General features: G+C 44.8%; 1 protein-coding gene across 1 annotated transcript; it reads left to right on the plus strand.

Moving 5' to 3' along the window:
• Window positions 1–21,585: 21,585 nt before the first annotated feature.
• On the plus strand, window positions 21,586–22,086 carry LOC141105379 (histone H3). Its single transcript, XM_073595248.1, has one exon. It carries the CDS (start codon window positions 21,623–21,625, stop codon window positions 22,031–22,033), a length of 411 nt encoding a protein of 136 aa, XP_073451349.1. The 5' UTR covers window positions 21,586–21,622; the 3' UTR covers window positions 22,034–22,086.
• Window positions 22,087–22,484: the final 398 nt, after the last annotated feature.

Here is a 22,484-nt window from a genome sequence, read left to right on the forward strand (position 1 = left end):
TGTTATCTTCTATCTAGACTATTTACATTTAATGCAGTGCGTCCTGCTCACAGTGTTCAGCTAGATCCGTTCCTGTTAAATTCCTACTGACCGGCAGGCTTGTCTGGTTACAGTATATAAAGCTACCTGAAGAAAATTACAGGTGTTCTATTTGATCCTATTAGTACCACGGTCAGGCAGCTAGACTATTTACATTTAGTACAGTGCGTCCTGCTCACAGTGTTCAGCTAGATCCGTTCCTGTTATCTTCCTACTGACAGGCAGGCTTGTCTGGTTACAGTATATAAAGCTACCTGAAGAAAATTACAGGTGTTCTATTTGATCCTATTAGTACCACGGTCAGGCAGCTAGACTATTTACATTTAGTACAGTGCGTCCTGCTCACAGTGTACAGCTAGATCCGTTCCTGTTATCTTCCTACTGACAGGCAGGCTTGTCTGGTTACAGTATATAAAGCTACCTGAAGAAAATTACAGGTGTTCTATTTGATCCTATTAGTACCACGGTCAGGCAGCTAGACTATTTACATTTAGTACAGTGCGTCCTGCTCACAGTGTACAGCTAGATCCGTTCCTGTTATCTTCCTACTGACAGGCAGGCTTGTCTGGTTACAGTATATAAAGCTACCTGAAGAAAATTACAGGTGTTCTATTTGATCCTATTAGTACCACGGTCAGGCAGCTAGACTATTTACATTTAGTACAGTGCGTCCTGCTCACAGTGTACAGCTAGATCCGTTCCTGTTATCTTCCTAATGACAGGCAGGCTTGTCTGGTTACAGTATATAAAGCTACCTGAAGAAAATTACAGGTGTTCTATTTGATCCTATTAGTGCCACGGTCAGGCAGCTAGACTATTTACATTTAGTACAGTGCGTCCTGCTCACAGTGTTCAGCTAGATCCGTTCCTCTTATCTTCCTACTGACAGGCAGGCTTGTCTGGTTACAGTATATAAAGCTACTTGAAGAAAATTACAGGTGTTCTATCCCAGCTTAGTGCAGCTACAGGCCATTAGTATGTCTGGAAGGCCAAGAAGGAGAGGCAGACAGTCACAAGCCAATAAGAGAGGGCAAGCAGGCTCTGTGTCTAGTGCTGGTCGTGGAGACGGTGCATCCTCATCAGCACGTGGCCATGGGACACGCTTGGCCTTTTTTTCGGCAGCTGGCCATGTTGAGCCGCAACATGCGAAAGACTTGGTCGAGTGGATGACCAAGCCGTCCTCATCCTCCTCATCCTCTCTCACCCATGCCCAGGGTGCTTTGTCTGGCAAAGCAGCGGCCTCTTCCCTCAGCTCAATGTCATCAGTGACTCCTTCCCTAGCTCCACCATGTCCTCATGAGGATTCCCTCGAACTGTTTGACCACAGTGTTGGGTACATGCTCCAGGAGGATGCCCAGCGTTTGGAAGGCTCTGATGACGATACTGAGCTCGATGAAGGCAGTAACATGAGCGCGGACAGAGGGGGTGCCCAAGAAGGACAGCAATCTGGCAGTCATGCTCCCCTGCTGCAGCATACTGCCAGGTTTGCTCCAGTGATGAGGAGGGAGGGGATGATGAGGTCACTGACTCAACGTGGGTGCCTGATAGGAGAGAGGAGGAGGAGGAGGAGGAGGAGGAGGAGGAGGAGGAGGAGGCGGCAGCACATCACCAACGAGGCAGGATGCCCTCCAGGGGCCAGCCTAAGGGCAGCACATTGACTGCATCACACCCCAAAGCTCCACATGTGCAGGGCGCTGCAGTCTCTGCGCGTTATTCAAAAAGTTCTTTGGTGTGGGCCTTTTTTGAGACGAGTGCATCAGATCGCACCGCTGCTATTTGCAACATATGTCTCAAGCGTATCTCGCGTGGCCAAAATATCTCCCGCTTGGGTACCACATGCTTGACCAGACATATGTTGACCTGCCATGCAGTTCGTTGGCAAGCGTATCTAAAAGACCCACACCAAAGAACAAAGAGGATCTCTCCTTGCTCCTCATCAGCTGAGATTTCCAACCCCACTAGACCTTCAGTCCTCTCTGAGACCTGCAGTGAGAGGAATGAAGGTGTAGAATTAGGTGTGTCACAGCCAAGTACTTGTGGGCAATCTGCTTTTGGTACACCGACGTCAGATTGTACCAGGCAAATTTCCCTGCCCCAGCTGCTGCACCGCCGAAAGAAGTTTGCTCCCAGCCATCCACATGCCCAGCGGTTGAATGCTAGCTTGGCAAAATTGCTAGCACTTCAACTGCTGCCTTTTCAGTTGGTAGACTCTGCCCCCTTCCGTGAGTTTGTGGAATGTGCGGTTCCTCAGTGGCAGGTACCCAAACGCCACTTTTTCTCACGGAAGGCGATTCCGGCTCTCTACCGGCATGTGGAAGGCAATGTCCATGCCTCGCTGGACAGGGCGGTCAGCGGTAAGGTGCATATTACCGCTGACTCATGGTCCAGCAGGCATGGACAGGGACGTTACCTAAGTTTCACGGCGCATTGGGTGACTCTGCTGGCAGCTGGGAAGGATGCAGGACAAGGTGCAGTAGTGTTGGAGGTTGTTCCGCCACCACGCCTCCAAAATGCTGATTGTGACACACCTCTCTCCTCCACCCCCTCCTCTTCTTCTTCCTCCATGGCCTCTTCCTCGGAACCAGCGGTGCTCCGTAGGCGTTCAAGGGGCTACGCAAGTACGCAGGCCAAAAGATGCCATGCGGTGCTTGAGCTGGTGTGCTTGGGGGACAGGAGCCACACTGGGGCAGAGGTTCTGTCAGCTCTGCAGGGGCAGGTTCAGAGGTGGTTGACGCCACGCCAACTTAAGGCAGGAATGGTGGTTTGCGACAATGGCACCAACCTCCTCTCTGCCCTCCGACAGGGACAAATGACCCATGTGCCCTGTTTGGCTCACGTCCTTAACTTGGTGGTGCAGCGGTTCTTGGGCAGGTACCCGGGCTTACAGGATGTCCTGAGGCAGGCCAGGAAAGTCTGTGTGCATTTCCGCCGGTCATATAATGCCAGTGCTCGGCTGACGGACCTCCAAAAGGAGTTTAACCTGCCCAAGAACCGCCTAATCTGTGACATGCCCACCAGGTGGAACTCAACGTTGGCCATGCTGCAGCGGCTGCACACGCAGCAGAGGGCCATAAATGAGTACCTGTGCGACTATGGCACCAGGACAGGGTCAGGGGAGCTTGGTTTTTTTTCCCCACGCCAGTGGGCCATGATCAGGGATGCATGCACTGTCCTGTCACCATTCGAGGAGGCCACGAGGATGGTGAGCAGTGACAGTGCATGCATCAGTGACACTGTCCCCCTTGTCCACCTGTTGGAGCACACGCTGCGTGGAATAATGGACAGGGCACTTGAGGCAGAACAGAGGCAGGAAGAGGAGGACTTCCTTAGCTCTCAAGGCCCCCTTTATCCAGACAGTGTTCCTGCGTGCCCGCCGATCACACAGGAAGAGGACGAGGAGGAAGAGGAGGAGGAGGAAGATTGTGTCAGTATGGAGGTGGAGCCTGGCACTCAGCATCAGCAGCAGTCTTTAAGGGATCAGTCCCAAGAAACACATGGACTTGTACGTGGCTGGGAGGAGGTGGCTGCGGACCATGTCGTTCTTAGTGACCCAGAGGACTCCGGACCGAATGCCTCAGCAAACCTACGCTGCATGGCCTCCCTGATCCTGCAAAGCCTGCGTAAGGATCCTCGTATTCGTGGTATCAAGGAGAAGGACCAATACTGGCTGGCAACCCTCCTTGATCCACGTTACAAGGGTAAGGTTGCGGACCTTATCTTGCCATCGCAGAGGGAGCAGAGGATGAAACATCTTCGGGAGGCCTTGCAGAAAGGTCTGTGCAACGCGTTCCCAGAGACTGGGAGGTTACAAACTCCTGTTTCTGGACAACGTGTTGCTGAGGCTTCGGTCAGTCAAAGAAGGAGCGGTGGAGAAGGTGGCCGTCTGACCGATGCGTTCAGACAATTTTTTGGTCCGCAGCCCCAAGGTATGATCGGTTCCAGCAACCATCGCCAGCGTCTGTTTTACATGGTGCAGGAATACCTAGGGGCAAGATCAGACTTGGACACCTTTCCCACCGAAAATCCTCTGGGTTACTGGGTCTTGAGGATGGATCACTGGCCAGAGCTTGCACAGTATGCAATTGAGCTACTGGCCTGTCCTGCATCCAGCGTTCTTTCGGAACGCACATTCAGTGCTGCTGGAGGCGTGGTAACCGATCACAGGGTGCGTCTGTCCACCGACTCGGTCGATCGGCTGACCTTCATAAAAATGAATGAGTCTTGGATCACCACCAGCTACCAAGCACCTGATGCTGATGTAACCGAATAATTTTTTTTGAAATCTCAGATCCCTTCAAAGACTGCCTATGCTGATGCTGAGTGACTATCCCTGAGTAATTATCCTCTTCCTCCTCAATCATCACGCTGATAGCTTGTTGCAGTGTTGTGGCACCAGCACCAGTGCCTAAGGCCCAATTTTTCTGCCCCTGTCTAACAGGGGCGTGTAATTACAATTTTTGATGCAATACTTTGCAGCAGGGCTCGTTCCTGCGTTCCAACTAGAGTGTCTGTGAGGGGTTGCAGTGTTGTGGCACCAGCACCAGTGCCTAAGGCCCAATTTTTCTGCCCCTGTCTAACAGGGGCGTGTAATTACAATTTTTGAAGCAATAATTTGCAGCAGGGCTCGTTCCTGCGTTCCAACTAGAGTGTCTGTGAGGGGTTGCAGTGTTGTGGCACCAGCACCAGTGCCTAAGGCCCAATTTTTCTGCCCCTGTCTAACAGGGGCGTGTAATTACAATTTTTGAAGCAATAATTTGCAGCAGGGCTCGTTCCTGCGTTCCAACTAGAGTGTCTGTGAGGGGTTGCAGTGTTGTGGCACCAGCACCAGTGCCTAAGGCCTAATTTTTCAGCTCCTGTTCAACAGGGGCATGTAATTACAATTCTTGATCTAATATTTCACAGCAGGGCCCTGTGAGGGCTTACAGTGTTGTGGCCACAGCAACACCTAAGGCCCAAATTTCTGCTGAGTATATAGGGCAGGACCCTACTTTCAAACATCTAACTTACAAACGACTCCTACTTGCAAACGGAAGGAGACAACAGGAAGTGAGATGAAATCTACCCCTAGGAAGGGAAATTCTCTCCTGTAAGAGTTAATATGGGAAAACAAGTTCTCCTTTCCACTGATGCTTTCCAATCCTTGTTCCACAAAAAAACCCAAATTTTCAAAAAACATTTTTCATTGGGACAAAAAAGTGAGGTGAAATCTTCTGAAGAGGAGGAAAGACAGCAAAACAAATGTCACAGGGGTGATAACCCTTCCCTATGTTTTCCAAAAAGCTTAGAAAAGATTTTTTGGCTGGAGCTAAACACGTTAAAAATGTTCAAAATTACAAACAGATTCTACTTAACAACAAACCTACAGTCCCTGTCTTGTTTGCACCGCCTGTATACTGCTGTTCAGAGTATATAGGGCCTGGTGGCCCCACACCTTTCCTTATTTTAATTTGGGTGCGGGGTTCCCCTTAATATCCATACAAGACCCAAAGGGACTGGTAATGGACTGGGGGGTACCCATGCCGTTTGTCTCACTGATTTTCATCCATATTGCCATGACCCGACATGACATTAAACCCGCAAGCAGTTTTAAATGAGATTTTTTCCTTTAAAAATGACATTTGGTGCAGGGACTGTTCTAAACATGGGAAACACGCGTCACTTTACAGGCATACTATAGACACCCCCCAGGTACGATATTTAAAGGAATATTTCACTTTTTTTTTTTTACTTTAAGCATCATTAAAATCACTGCTCCCGAAAAAACGGCCGTTTTTAAAAGTTTTTTTTGCATTGATACATGTCCCCTGGGGTAGGACCCGGGTCCCCAAACCCTTTTTAGGACAATACCATGCAAATTAGCCTTTAAAATGAGCACTTTTGATTTCGAACGTTCGAGTCCCATAGACGTCAATGGGGTTCTAACGTTCGTGCGAACTTTCGGTCCGTTCGCGGGTTCTGGTGCGAACCGAACCGGGGGGTGTTCGGCTCATCCCTACCTGCCACTGAGGAACCACACATTCCACAAACTCACGGAACGGGGCAGAGTCTACCAACTGAAAAGGCAGCAGTTGAAGTGCTAGCAATTTAGCCAAGCTAGCATTCAACAGCTGGGCATGTGGATGGCTGGGAGCAAACTTCTTTCATAGTTACATAGTAGGTGAGGTTGAAAAAAGACACAAGTCCATCAAGTACAACCTATGTGTGTGATTATGTGTCAGTATTACATTGTATATCTCTGTATGTTGCGGTCATTTAGGTGATTATCTAATAGTTTCTTGAAGCTATCAATGCTCCCCGCTGAGACCACCGCCTGTGGAAGGGAATTCCACATCCTTGCTGCTCTTACAGTAAAGAACCCTCTACGTAGTTTAAGGTTAAACCTCTTTTCTTCTAACTGTAATGAGTGGCCACGAGTCTTGTTAAACTCTCTTCTGCAAAAAAAGTTTTATCCCTATTGTGGGGTCACCAGTACAGTATTTGTAAATTGAAATCATATCCCCTCTCAAGCGTCTCTTCTCCAGAGAGAATAAGTTCGGTGCTTGCAACCTTTCCTCATAACTAAGATCCTCCAGACCCTTTATTAGCTTTGTTGCCCTTCTTTGTACTCGCTCCATTTCCAGTACATCCTTTCCTGAGGCCTGGTGCCCAGAACTGGACAGCATACTCCAGGTGCGACCGGACCAGAGCCTTGTAGAGCAGGAGAATTATCATTTTATCTCTGGAGTTGATCCCCTTTTTAATGCCAATATTCTGTTTGCTTTATTAGCAGCAGCTTGGCATTGCATGCCATTGCTGAGCCTGTCATCTACTAGGACCCCCAGGTCCTTTTCCATCCTAGATTCCCCCAGAGGTTCTCCCCCCAGTGTATAGATTGCATTCATATTTTTGCCACCCAAATGCATTATTTTACATTTTTCTACATTGAACCTCATTTGCCATGTAGTTGCCCACCCCATTAATTTGTTCAGGTCTTTTTGCAAGGTTTCCACATCCTGCAGAGAAGTTATTGCCCTGCTTAGCTTAGTATCGTCTGCAAATACAGAGATTGAACTGTTTACCCCATCCTCCAGGTCGTTTATAAACAAATTAAATAGGATTGGTCCCAGCACAGAACCCTGGGGAACCCCACTACCCACCCCTGACCATTCTGAGTACTCCTCATTTATCACCACCCTCTGAACTCGCCCTTGTAGCCAGTTTTCAATCCATGTACTCACTCTATGGTCCATGCCAACGGACCTTATTTTTGTACTTTCAGCGGTGCAGCATCTGGGGCAGGGAAATTTGCCTGGTACAATCTGACGTTGGTGTAACGATAGCAGATTGCCCGCAAGTACTTGGCTGTGACACACCTAATTCTACACAAACAATGGATGGAATGATGGGATTATTGCGGTGCCAAAAGTATGACAAAGGAAAGTATTAAAATGAATTAATTTTATTAGAAAAATGTGTTTAAAAATAAATGCATTTCATTCACAGTACAAATATATACAGGAGCATATACAATTGTTTTACAACCAGTAGATGAAAATCATACAAATCCGTACTAGTTTCGCCAATACATTGGCTTCTTCAGGGGACGTATTAGGTTGCAATAATGCAATAAAATAAACCAGACACACAAAAAAGCAGCGCAGTGCTAATCCCTAACAAAAGTGCATGGAAACTAAACAATAGCATCCAATCAGTGGGTCCCAACATAGATTGAAGTATCATCAATTTAAGATCGCACATACATACCCAAGCGACCCGGAGGGCCACACAGGAAGCCTCCAAAGTGAGGGCCAACTCCTCACTGCCTTAGTGTGACTGCAGGGGGCTTGATGAGAAATCTTTGGAATTAAATATAAAAATATGTGTGTGAGGCTAACTAGCTCAGTTACATCAAAAAGGGAGAGGAAGGACAGAAACGTCCTTAATACTTACCAAAGGTTAAAATACCATAGAAAAATAGATCAATAGTAGTTAATTGATCGGCATTGATGGTGGACCATATAGATTGACCAAACTAAATAAAATAGAAAAGGAAGGTATATGTATGAAGAAATTAAAAAAAGGCAAAAACTATGTCATGGATGCTAGAATTTACTAACCATACATACCTGTTAAACAAACTGAACAGGTTGGGCTGCAGATAAGAAGCAGTCTAATGCTTTCAAATAGAACGTATGCTGCAGTGGATATTTGTACTTTATCACACCAGGTGTAGTAAACAAGCCTGGAGAGTACAGCCGAGGTTCCTAAGTTAAAACGGAATGATAAAGTATATATTTTGTGATATATTATCACTGCATTTAAATTGTTAGAATTGATCATGGAACGAAAGTTACCTTCTCTTTCAAAACGACCAGTGTAGCGTCCCGGTGTGTCCGCAATCATGGACAGTTCATACACCTATTTAAAGCCCCCCACCTGATTGGCAGAATGAATCAGCCAATCAGGAGTGGACAGAAAATGGCCTGTACGCCTGCACACTGGATGCGGTGGGATCTGATGCACTTGTCTCAAAAAAGGCCCACACCAAAGAACTTTTGGAATAACGCACAGAGACAGCAGTGCCCTGCACATGCGGAGCTCTGCGGTGTGATGCAGTCGGTGTGCTGTCCTTAAGCTGGCCCCTGGAGGGCATCCTGCCTCATAGGAGAGAGGAGGAGGAGGCACATCTCCAATCAGGCACCCACCTGGAGTCATTGACCTCATCATCCCCTCCCTCCTCATCACTGGAGCAAGGCTGGCAGTATGCTGCAGCTGGGGGAACATGACTGCCAGATTGCTGTCCTTCTTGGGCACCCCTCTCTCTGGGCTCACGTTACTGCCTTCCTCTAGCTGGGTACCATCATCAGAGCCTTCAAAATGCAGCATGTACTGGAGCATGTACCCAACACTGTGGTCAAGCAGTTCGGGGGACTCCTCAGGAGGACATGGTGGGGCTAGGGAAGGAGTGACTGATGCCATTGAGCTGAGGGAAGAGGCCGCGTTGCAGCTGCTTTGCCAGACAAAGTACCCTGAGCATGGGTGAGAGAGGATGAGGAGGATGAGGACAGCTTGGTCATCCACTTGACCAAGTCTTCCGCATGTTGCGGCTCAACACGGCCAGCTGCCGAAAAAAAGGCCAAGCGTGTCCCACGGCCACGTGCTGATGAGGATGCACCGTCCAGCACTAGACACAGAGCCTGCTTGCCCTAGTATGGCTGTAGTATTATTAGTATGAGAACACCAGCAATTGTCTTCAGGTAGCTTTAGGTGCACACAGTGCAGAGGACACAGTACACTAACTGTAAATACTGCAGCTTCCTGCCTGTGGTACTAAAAGGATTAGAAGAACATATATATGTATCTATCTATCTATCTATCTATCCACAACACCTAGGATGTATGTATATATATAGATATAGATATATACACAATACATTGTAAGTGCAGCTGACTCGCCTGCCTACTCTAACTTGAATCAAATGACACTGTCTTTCTGTCTCTCTCTCTCTCTCTCCGCCGCCGCCACACACTACACAAGGCCGCCACGCAGGCGGCCTTATATAGTGTGGGGTGTGTACTAAACCCCCTGAGCCATAATTGGCCAAAGCCACCCTGGCTTTGGCCAATTACGGCTCTCTGTGCAGACGGCGCTGTGATTGGCCAAGCATGTGGGTCATAGTGCATGCTTGGCCAATCATCAGCCAGCAATGCACTGTGATGCCGCAGTGAATTATGGGCCGTGACGCGCCACTCGAATTTGGCGCGAACGCCCCGTAACGTTCGCAATTCGATGAACATGGGTTCAACTCGAATTTGAAGCTCATCCCTACTATAGAGATCAATGAAAAGTATTTTCTGGGCTGAAAACAGAGAAAGATCTCAGAACACATTTCTTTGAAATCCTCATAAGAAAAACATTACTGGCTGATGAAGGAAACGCCCACAGCTCTGATTGGCTCAAATTCCAAGAGACTACTTTCAAATTTGCCCGCCTGAATAGTGAAGAACGTTACAGAGAAATAATCAGCCCTATTATACCGCCAAATCCGACACGGAGATCATCCGATGAGACATTTATCCGAGAAATATCATCAATACTTTATTTTTATTGATTAGCCCGGAATGAATAGAAATTGATTCTGAAGATTATTGAATAATGTAAAACATTTCCATATATTCTCTTTTATTCCAAGTCCTCAGAATGCAGAATCCCCCCCCACACTGCTACATACAGAACATGATAGTGAGATGACTTTTCTCATAGATCTCTACCTTTCTATATGATGAGAAATACAATATTACACATTTCATCATCAGATATGTACAGGATTGTGGAATTGATCGATAATCAGATATGTACCCATTATGGATTTCCCCTATATTACAACTAGAATAACAATAAAAAGTGAAAGGACTGGTAGAAATCATGACACTGCCAGATACAATACACTAGTATATATTTCATTATCAGAACTGCATAGGATTATGTAACTAACTGGAAACATTATATATATATATATATATATATATATATATATATATATATATTATCATGACATAGCAGAAAAATACCGGTATGTACTATGAATCAATAAAGAAAATATTGCGCTTCTGATGAATCACATCCGTTTCCATTCATCAAAATCTTTAAAAGCTTCTAAATAAATAAAATTCTCTGCAGTGTAATACATGAATAGACCCCGCCCCTTCTCATGTCTCCCATCAGGTCCGCTCCGCCAGGATGATGTAGCGATTTTTGGAGATGGATGATGAGTACATAATCTTTAGTCTGTTAAAGTCAATATTTCATGATGAAAAGAACGGAGCTCAGTAATAACTGGGATCGATTTTAAACACATGATGGAGACGATGAATTTTCTGATCACCAATCCTGGGACATGCACTTTATTTGGCGCACAATGGGGGAGGGGAAATAAACTACAAGATAAGAACTTTACTTCTTCCACCAGTAAGAAATCCGATAATTGTACAGAAATCCTCCATCCATGTCCTGCTGAGATTTGGCGCTAGAATAGATCCGGTTCTCTGGATGGAACGTTCTTAGACTTCGGGGAGAAATTTCCAACTGAAGCTGAGCCGATCCCAGTTCTGGACGTTTCCTGACAAATCCAAACGACTGATTGATTTTATTTGGCCGATGGATCAATCCCCTTTCCTACAGTCTGATCACACTTCGATCGCCTACATAGGACGAATGTCACATGTCCAAACCCTCCCGCTACATAAATGTGTAGGACGCGTCATTTAGATTACATTTACTAATAAAGCAAATAGTGGTATATAGATCTTTGTATGAGAAGGTGGGTGGCCCTGAGAAGGACCTTTGTGTAGATGAAGTGGGTAGGTGTCTATGAGGGTTTATCCTCCGAATCCGTAGAGAGTGCGCCCCTGGCGTTTGAGAGCATAGACGACATCCATGGCGGTGACGGTCTTCCTCTTGGCGTGCTCGGTGTAGGTGACGGCATCGCGGATGACATTCTCCAGGAAAACCTTCAGCACTCCGCGGGTCTCCTCATAGATGAGTCCGGAGATGCGCTTGACACCCCCTCTGCGGGCCAAACGTCGGATGGCGGGTTTGGTGATGCCCTGGATGTTGTCCCGGAGCACCTTCCTGTGCCGCTTGGCGCCTCCTTTCCCCAGACCCTTCCCTCCTTTACCGCGACCAGACATCTCCGAGATCTTCAATATTCAGACGAACAGTAAAGAAACCGCGCACAGCCGCCTCCTTATATACAGCCTGAGCGGACCTGATGGAGGATAGGTGGGAGGGGTTGGAGGAGGGCGTGTCCTGACATCACGATAAGTCCGCCTCTCCAGGTTCTAAATGATCCAATCCTCAGCCATTTCTCGGTTTGAATTTCCCGCTCTATGATGTTCTTTGTTCTCTAATTAGGGAAAGGCCAACTGATTGAACAAAGTCCCTGTGTGTAGGGAACGTTCTAGAACCCGATCACTTAGGAATAAAAGTTCTAATTTCTCCTCTGTATTTGTTGGCGGAGGAGACAGATCGTATTCACTAAACAATGATAGAAGAGAAGAGAGATGTGCAGTGATAGTGACTTCCCTCTGATCGTCTCTTATACAGAGAGACATCATTACTGATCACTGCCGGCTATAGAAAGCTGAGCGGATGGAACGTATTAGAGGAGACTTTTCTACTCCCTATGATGACCATTGGATGTCACCTGATGATCATTACTGGGGAGATCGGTGGTGAGGTCATGTCTCTGACGTCATCCAGTATCATCCGAAGAAATGTCTTCTGAACATTCACATATGAGGAAGTAAATATAAAAATATAATATTATCATAATATATAAATCAATATATTATTTTTAAAAGCAAATCGTCAAAAACACCTTAAAATGCAGCATTTGTCACTCCCCACCCCTCCCAAAACAGGACATATTACATCCCAATTATTAGTAGAGTGCGCCCCAATAAATAGATAAATGACCCCAACCAGAAAATGAAAGAAGAATACCAGAGATATGAGCGCATTCACATGACCATACAACCCCTTTATTGTAAAATCACTATAGACATACAAAGTCCTCTTTACCCGTTATCTTCCCTCCTACCCCAATGTATATTGTGATTAAATAGACAATTGTCTTATTCTATTTCCTAGATATGACTGGAGAATTATCAGTTCTCCAGTCATATCTAGGAAGTCATTTTTTCCCAATAATTGTCATAATCATTTAGCCGACCTTTTAATAAATCTGACCTGAGAAGTCTTCCTAGATCATTAACACATAGCTGACTACACATTATACAATATTCTTATTCAATGTTCCTTTGGATTTACTAAAAACAGATAATATGAGGTCAGACCTGAACACGTTCAAATTGTATTCAATCAGACAGGCCCTTGCACTACATAGTTTAAGGCAAATCTAAAGGAAATCGAACAAAAAATTGTATAATGTGTAGGCAGATTTCCTGGATATAGAGTTCTCCTTTCAATCGATCCCCCTGTTGATCATCTTCTATTAGAATGGGGATAAGATCCGGCACGGCTGCTGCACATAACCAGAGGAGTGGAAACCAATCCAATCCCTCAGTGTACATACATCAATCAATCTCATCTTATCATTGTACTATATCAAACCATGTGTTAACTCTGATCACAATATCACATCGGGCAGCACACAGTCCTTTATAGAAGTTAGAAAATGTTTCCTAAGCCATTGGATATGTTTAGCACCTCAATGAATTTACACATGATCTCCAAACCTGGGAACCATTTTATTCCCATCATCACCCCCCCCCCCCTCTGAAAGTTATTTTATACTGAGTTCAATATTTTTTTATTTAATTTTTGATATGAAACATGACATGGCAAATACAGAGTAATGGGATGATAACAGTGCGACCAGCACACAACAAAACATTTGGTACCAACATAAAATACATTTTATTATCTGAAGAAATCGCCCAGATCTGTGATTGGTGCAATTTTCACATTCTATAATTCAAATTTCTATGGAACGTTCCAATGATCTCAGATAGAATAATCCGACAGTAAAATCTGATATCTCTTCCTCCGGGAACATCGATCAACGCTCCTCTGAATTGTCGGGCAGTTTATCCACCCAAGAATAATAAATCCGTTAGAAATATTAATGTCACATTTCTTCTAGTCTTTTCTTTTACTCCACAATGCAGAATCCGCCCTGCTAGAGAATGTTTGCTATAGAGATCAAAAACGAACAAACGAGATCAAAAACGGAAACGCCCACAGCTCTGATTGGCTCAGATTTCAAATTGCTACTTTCAAATTTGCCGCCTGAATTGTGAAGAAAGTTACAGAGAAATAATCAGCCCTATTATACCGCCAAATCCGACACTGAGATCATCAGATGATACATTTATCCAAAAATATCATCAATGCTTTATTTGCATTGATTAGTCCAGAATTAATACAAATGGAATTTAAAGAATATTGAATAATGTAAAACATTTCGATATGTTCTCCTTTATTCCAAGTCCTCGGAATGCAGAATACTAAATGGAAAAATATAGAAATGTAATAGAATAGTATGTATATATATATATATATATATATATATATATATATATATCTCAGATTGCACATATTTTGCTCTTACTATATAAATATCGGGAAATATGACATTATTGGTAGAAATAAGTAAAAATTATGACATGTCAAACAAATATGTACAACTAATCAATAAAGATAAATATAATGTTGTGCTTCTGATGAATTTCCATTCAGAAAAATATTGAAAAGCTTCTAAATAACTGAAATTCTCTACAGTGTAAAAAAAAAAAACTAGACCCCGCCCCTTCTGCTCCTGTCTCCCATCAGGTCCGCTCATCCTTACACCCAGGAAACTGAGATGTGAGAAGCAATGTGTTTCTTTGTTTTCTTTTCAAAATAATGTTTAATAAATATGAAATTACTTTGAACAATTGAAGCTGCTGTGTGTGTCTGTTATGAAGTGTTAAAGATTCATGGTCTCCGTGTAATCTCCAGGTATAAATAGAAAAGCATTGAGAAGAAGGAATCAATTAATCTTCTGGAAATGTATTGCTGTTGCATTAATGTATCTGAATACAACAACATATTTAGGAGCCTCATAAAGGAATGAAATTCTCTATTATATTGTAATGAATGGGTGTGACTCCGCCTCTTTCACAGGAAGTTTTCCATCAGGTCCGCTCAGGCTCTATATAAGGAGGAGACTGTGTGCGGTTTCTTTACTGTTTGTCTGAATAACGAGGATTTCGGAGATGTCTGGCCGCGGTAAAGGAGGGAAGGGTCTGGGGAAAGGAGGCGCCAAGCGGCACAGGAAGGTGCTCCGGGACAACATCCAGGGCATCACCAAACCCGCCATCCGACGTTTGGCCCGCAGAGGGGGTGTCAAGCGCATCTCCGGACTCATCTATGAGGAGACCCGCGGAGTGCTGAAGGTTTTCCTGGAGAATGTCATCCGCGATGCCGTCACCTACACCGAGCACGCCAAGAGGAAGACCGTCACCGCCATGGATGTCGTCTATGCTCTCAAACGCCAGGGGCGCACTCTCTACGGATTCGGAGGATAAACCCTCATAGACACCTACCCACTTCATCTACACAAAGGTCCTTCTCAGGGCCACCTACCTTCTCATACAAAGATCTATATACCACTATTTGCTTTATTAGTAAATGTAATCTAAATGACGCGTCCTACACATTTATGTAGCGGGAGGGTTTGGACATGTGACATTCGTCCTATGTAGGCGATCGAAGTGTCATCAGACTGTAGGAGAGGGGATTGATCAATCGGCCGAATAAAATCAGTCAGAACTGGGATGGAAGAAGTAAAGTTCTTGTATCGTAGTAGTCGTCCCCCGCCCCCCCCCCCCCCATTGTGCGCCAAATAAAGGGCATGTCCCAGGATTGGTGATCGGAAAATTCATCGTCCCCATCGTACGTTTAAAATCGATCCCAGTTATTACTGAGCTCCGTTCTTTTCGTCATGAAATATTGACTTCAACAGACTAAAGATTATGTACACATCATCCATCTCCAAAAATCGCTACATCATCCTGAGTGCTGATTGTACAATTCTCTACCCAGTTAGATACATTAAATCATTTAGTTGTGTTCTTATGTAGCTTTAGTAAAGCAGATTGAACAATCAGATTGCAGAGTGTATGGTCCGCTAGACATCGCAGTATACCTGGAGAACATGAATCTTTAACACTTCATATTTATAAACATTTTTAAAAAGGAACAAAGAAATGCATTTTTTTTTTTACCAACATCTCTGCTTCCTGGATGTAAGGCTGAGCGGACCTGATGGGAGACAAGAGAAGGGGCGGGGTCTATTCCTGTATTACACTGCAGAGAATTTCATTTATTTAGAAGCTTTTAAAGATATTGGTGAATGGAAACGGATGTGTTTTATCAGAAGCTCAATATATTCTTTATTGATTCATAGTACATACCGGTATTTTTCTGGTATGTCATGATAATATATGTATCTATTTTTTTTTCCAGTTAGTTATATAATCCTATGCAGTTGTGATAATAAAATATATACTAGCGTATGTATCTGGCAGTGTCATGATTTCTACCAGTCCTTTCACTTTTTTTTAATTATTATTATTCTAGTTGCAAAATGGTGGGAATCCATAACTGGTACATATCTGATTATCGATCAGTTCCGCGATCCTATACGGATCTGATGATGAAATATTGTATTTCTCATCATATAGAAAGGTGGAGATCTATGAGAGAAGTCATCTCACTGTCATGTTCTGTATGTAGCAGTGGGGGGAGGGGGATTCTGCTAATCGATGAATCTGCTTGAAAATAAAGCATTGATGATATTTTTTTGGATAAATGTCTCATCTGATGATCTCAGTGTCGGATTTGGCGGTATAATAGGGCTGATTATTTGTCTGTAATGTTCTTCACAATTCAGGCGGGCAAATTTGAAATCAGCTGTTTGAAATCTGAGCCAATCAGAGCCGTGGGAGTTTCCTTCATCAGCCAATAATGTATTTGTTGAGGAAAACAGAGAAATGTGTTCTAAGATCTTTCTCAGATTTCAGCACAGAAAATACTTTTCATTGATCGCTATAGCAAACACTTTCTATGATTCTGTAGTACAAACCCCTTGAAACAATATATTGCAGTGCGTTTATTAACTGCCTGGAATGTTCCCCGGAAGAATGGAGATGTTTTATCATTCAATTTCTGTCAGATTAGCCGATCTGAGATGATTGTAACGTTCTACTGGAAATTAAGCCAATTCGTTCTGAATCTACCCCCCCCCCCCCAATAATAGGACAATTCTGAGATCTGTTCCTGATCAGTTGGGGGGATGATTGTTTTGCTATTTAATGATTTCTGATCTGTAATAAATTCAGCAGAACTAAAGTTTGAAGGACAATGACTATCAGTCCATGTAAGATGAGCAGATCCCCCAATAATACATTTCAGGCTCTTTATATGTAGTAATTGTTCTCCCTGTACAACTCTCCTGTATTAGAAGTGTGAATAAATAAGAATGTATTTCCTGTGTAAAGCTATGAAGACAATTGAGGGCTCATTCCATGCGATGTGGTAGACACAATGAGGTGTGTGTGGGCTCTTTGTAGAGAGATGTGGGTGGCTCTGAGAAGAGCCTTTGTGTTGTAAATGAATGGATTTGGGACTAGAAAGGAGTTGTTGGGATTACTTGGATTTGGCGGCGGCCTTGTGGCTCTCGGTCTTCTTGGGCAGCAGCACGGCCTGGATGTTGGGCAGGACTCCTCCCTGGGCGATGGTGACGCCGCCCAGCAGCTTGTTGAGCTCCTCGTCGTTGCGGACGGCCAGCTGGAGGTGTCGGGGGATGATGCGGGTCTTCTTGTTGTCGCGGGCGGCGTTGCCGGCCAGCTCGAGGATCTCAGCCGTCAGATACTCGAGGACGGCGGCCAGATAGACGGGAGCTCCGGCCCCGACCCGCTCGGCATAGTTCCCCTTCCTGAGCAGACGGTGAACACGACCGACTGGGAACTGCAGACCAGCCCGGGATGATCGGGTCTTGGCCTTAGCCCGAACCTTGCCTCCTTGTTTTCCGCGGCCAGACATTGTGAGATTTCCGAGATGTAGGAAGAAGATGCAAAACTCCTCCCGCTTCCTTATATTTATACCGTCAATGCTCTGACATCACACACTGTGATTGGTTACTTTTCAAGCCAGCTAATAGTGTTCTTACTTGTTTCTAAACCAATCAGTAAACTAAGAAGGAAAGCGGGCCACTCCTCCTCATCACATGACTGAATCTTCCAATAGAAGAGTGAGGAGGGAGGAGACTCATCTGCATAGGACGCCTATAAAATCAGCAGATGAGGGCGGCTCCAGCACACATTCTCTACACACAGCGGAGGAGATCACATTCATCCTGATCATGCCTGAACCAGCCAAGTCCGCCCCGGCGCCCAAGAAGGGCTCCAAGAAAGCCGTGACCAAGAGCCAGAAGAAGGACGGCAAGAAGCGGAGGAAGAGCAGGAAGGAGAGTTATGCCATCTAGTGATGGGAAGTCCGGATCTTTTAAGTGAATCGGTTCATTTCGAACTACTCACTGAAATGAACCGATTCAATGAATCGATTCTTCGGTTCTTCGGTTCACTTGCTGAGTCTACTGACAAGCAAGTGAACCAAATCTCTGACTCAACCTTCTTAAATGATTAGAATCAAAAGAATGATTCTTCACAGAAGGTTGGCAGGTCCTGGGGAGGTTTACTTGTATTTAGTTTGTTGCTCAGAGCACAAGCACAATACTATTGTGTCAGACTGTCAGACCACAATTTGTCAGAGCAGCCAGCGTCATCAATTTTGGTGTCGCACAAAAAGCTGTGTAGATGAAAAGTGGGTTTTTGTGCGTGTGAACCTCATTCTGATGGGCCAACTTCACAGTTAACATTGCTAGCCATCAGATTTTTCCATAGTCTTTACAGCGCATGCACAGAAAAAATTATCGGATTTTACTACCACGGGCGGGCGAAGTATCCACGGTAGTAAAATCCAATCGTTAGGCTCCTTTCACACTTGTGCCATTTGAAAGTCGTGCAATTTTTGCCACGATTTTTACCGTGACTTTGATGTGACTTGAAGAATTACCTATGTAATCTTGAGGTCTCTGCCTCAAGTCGCATCAAAATAGGACCAAAGTAATGCAGTGACTACTTTGAAGTCGCTGTGACTTGAAGACGCACAGATATGAACGGTACTCATTGGAAATCATCGGGTACCACTTGTCATGTGACTTTGTAGTCCCAAGTCGCAGGACAAGTCACACAAGTGTGAAAGGGGCCTCATTATGCACTGTAAAGACTACGGACAAATCTGATGGCTAGCAATCTTAACTGTGAAGTTGGCCCATCAGAATGCAGTTCACATGCACAAAAACCCGCTTTTCCTTTACACAGCTGTTTGTGCATCACGTAAGTGGCAATATTGGCTACTCCTATAGATTGCTTGATCTGACAGAACACCTGATACCCAGGTTACTGAGCACAATCCTATACTCATATGATCATATAACAGACCCAAGATGCAATAAAGAGAACCTGTCACTTCAACAAACTATCACATAGAGGCTTGTTATCTTGACTTTGTCCTCTCTGTCTTTGAAGCAGTCTGTAGTGTAGTGCTGCTACCTGATCATTGATTTAGTGTATTGTTCTACTGGTGGCGACTCATGGTTCTTTCAGTGTACTATGTTCTAACAACTCCTATGATTCTTTAACTCGGTAACCTGTATGATTCTTTAACTTGGTAACTTGTATGATTCTTTAACTCGGTGTACTGTGTACTCCTGACTCTTGTTTTAAGTGTGTATCCAGTTCCTGAGTGTCGCTGTGCCTTGAGCACGCTGATTGGTTGCAGGGAGGGGCCAAGCTCTCTCACTCTAGGATCATATTACCAGGCCTGCTCTGCTCTCCTATACTATGTATTGAGTGCATTGTGAACTGTTTCAAACGGATCAGTTCACTCAGATGAATCGATTCATCCAGTTCACTGAAAAGAATCGATTCAAAAGAACGATTCGTTCATGAACTGGACATCACTAATGCCATCTACGTGTACAAGGTGCTCAAGCAGGTCCACCCCGACACCGGCATCTCGTCCAAGGCCATGGGCATCATGAACTCCTTCGTCAATGACATCTTCGAGCGCATCGCCGGCGAAGCTTCCCGCCTGGCTCATTACAACAAGCGCCGCACCATCACCTCCCGGGAGATCCAGACCGCCGTCCGCCTCCTCCTGCCCGGAGAGCTGGCCAAGCACGCCGTCTCCGAGGGCACCAAGGCCGTCACCAAGTACACCAGCGCCAAGTAATCCCCCCATCATCATCATCATCCCAACACAAGACACAAAGGCTCTTCTAAGAGCCACCCACCATTTCCATCAATGAGCTCTCATCACGTTTTATCGCAATTAGAAATTCTAAATACATTAAATGAAGAATAAACCGATTATGACATTTTTTGTACAATCTGATGAAGTTGTAAGAGATCCATCCCAATACAAGCTGGTGTTTCAGATTCCCTTTATTCAGGAATTCCTGACCTTTTATTTCCTCCTAGGCCCAGTCTGTACAATGAATATTGGAGGATCTGATTTGTACAACAATAATGTCGGCTAGTTGGAACAAACCATCCAATCGCATTGTATATCTTCCCCGATCTCCGTATAGAAGCATGGATTTTTATAACCACTAGGTGTCAGTGTTGCTCTTCCTTAGAGAATACATGGGACCTTTTCTTCCCGCAAATTGAAAGCGGCTATTTATGTATATAAGAATGACACATAAATAATCTTCTATTGTATACATCATTTTCACCTACACGTTTACTTTCTGTTTTATGTAAGACTGCACAAAGCATGCTAATGTCTGCAGACACATCTACAGGGGGATGCTTACATTCTCGGAATAGTTTAGGGATCATCTGCTTAGAATCATTACTTATACATCACATTGTGTTTGATTCAAATGTGTCATCTATTTTCTTTATGGGAGTCCAACGATTATACATAGTCATCTCCTCACCTTAGATCGGGGGGGACGGTTTGGATCATCAGCTGGACATACATTGGCTTTCCTGGTCTGTATCTATTTATATAGGTGTGTGTATTTTCTCTAATAAAGAGTATTTGGTATATTTCAGGTGCCTCAGATTACAATACACAGATTGCAAAGTGGAAATTACAGGGAGCATTGTCCCCTTTTATCCCCCCTCCCTCCTCTGTCATCTAATTTACTGAGATATCGGCAAACATAATCCAATCTCAATGTTTCTAATGTCTCTTACACTGAGATGGCGTTTCTCATTTTTGATTATAAAAACATTTCTTTAGATTGTAAACTCCATGAGCAGGGTCCTCCTATTCCTTTTGTATTGAACTGTATTGTGATTGTACTGCCCCCCCCCCCCTTTCATTGTAAAGAGCTGTGTAAACAGCTGACACTATATATATATATATATATATTCTCTATCATATTCATGTTAATAATAATTAGTGTTAAAGTCGTACAGAGCAGCGCCAAGCAAATCCCCAACAGGACTCAATGGTTCTTGTAAAAGCGACTCCCAAACACCATATCAGAACTGTGATTTCATTGTAAAGTTAACATGACGAAGATATCATGAGAAATATGCTCCAAAGAATGTTTTAGTGAATTATCTGACAAAATCTTTATGTAAATTCATCTGATTGATTATGAAGTCTAGATGTCGCCCTGTGTTCATTCCCCATCCGAGCAGTGAGATCGGAGGAGGATTTTCTGTATTATGGAGACGAGCATTCCAATGTCAGAGCTCCTAATTCTTACACATTATATGATGTGGAGGAACTCCCCTCCCCCACCCCACACAAAGAAGGTAACTCTACTAACACAGATAACGGGCAGATCTTGGCGGGCATTTTAAAAATGCCGCTTTTTTAAAGTAAACCAATCATGAAAAGGGGTGTGAGTTAGTTGTCCAATCAGAAGACAGTGATGTGTATAAATAGACGCCGCACAGCCCGTGTTCTCACACTTGTGTTCCTTCTGGAGATTGGAAGCATTGATCAGCCATGGCAAGAACCAAGCAGACCGCTCGTAAGTCCACCGGAGGGAAAGCTCCCCGCAAGCAGCTGGCCACCAAAGCCGCCCGCAAGAGCGCCCCGGCCACCGGCGGAGTCAAGAAGCCTCACCGCTACAGGCCCGGCACCGTGGCTCTCCGAGAGATCCGCCGCTACCAGAAATCCACCGAGCTGCTCATCCGCAAGCTGCCCTTCCAGCGCCTCGTCCGAGAGATCGCCCAGGACTTCAAGACCGACCTGCGCTTCCAGAGCTCCGCCGTCATGGCTCTGCAGGAGGCCTCCGAGGCTTATCTCGTAGGACTCTTCGAGGACACCAACCTCTGCGCCATCCATGCCAAGAGGGTCACCATCATGCCCAAAGACATCCAGCTGGCACGCCGCATCCGCGGAGAGAGGGCCTAATACACCCCCGACCAACATCCTCATCACCCCCCACACAACACAAAGGCTCTTCTCAGAGCCACCACATCCTCCTCACAAAGAGCTCCATACTATCTCATCACCACTACATCATACAAATACTTACATTACATTACTTACAAATCATTACATTTTCTAGAAACCCGACAATTTCTTATTCCAAGTAACAAGAGAATGTCTGTCAAGTCATTAGAGATCTGAAGATGGATCAGATTATTACATGTGATTGGGGGGGTAAATCTTACACCGCCCACATGGACACGTCACTATGGGGGGGGGGGCTCAGGGATGCCCTCTACTACCTCCTCCCATACTACAACCCTCATCACCGGAGATCAGACATCTCTGCCGGGGCGGCTCACATTACAGGGAGGAATACATCCGGGACTGGAGAGGAAAACAATTCATCTGGAAATTCATTCATTATCTCCCA

The sequence above is a fragment of the Aquarana catesbeiana genome, linkage group LG08 (genome assembly GCF_042186555.1).
Source record: "Aquarana catesbeiana isolate 2022-GZ linkage group LG08, ASM4218655v1, whole genome shotgun sequence".
Classification (NCBI taxonomy): Eukaryota; Metazoa; Chordata; class Amphibia; order Anura; family Ranidae; genus Aquarana; species Aquarana catesbeiana.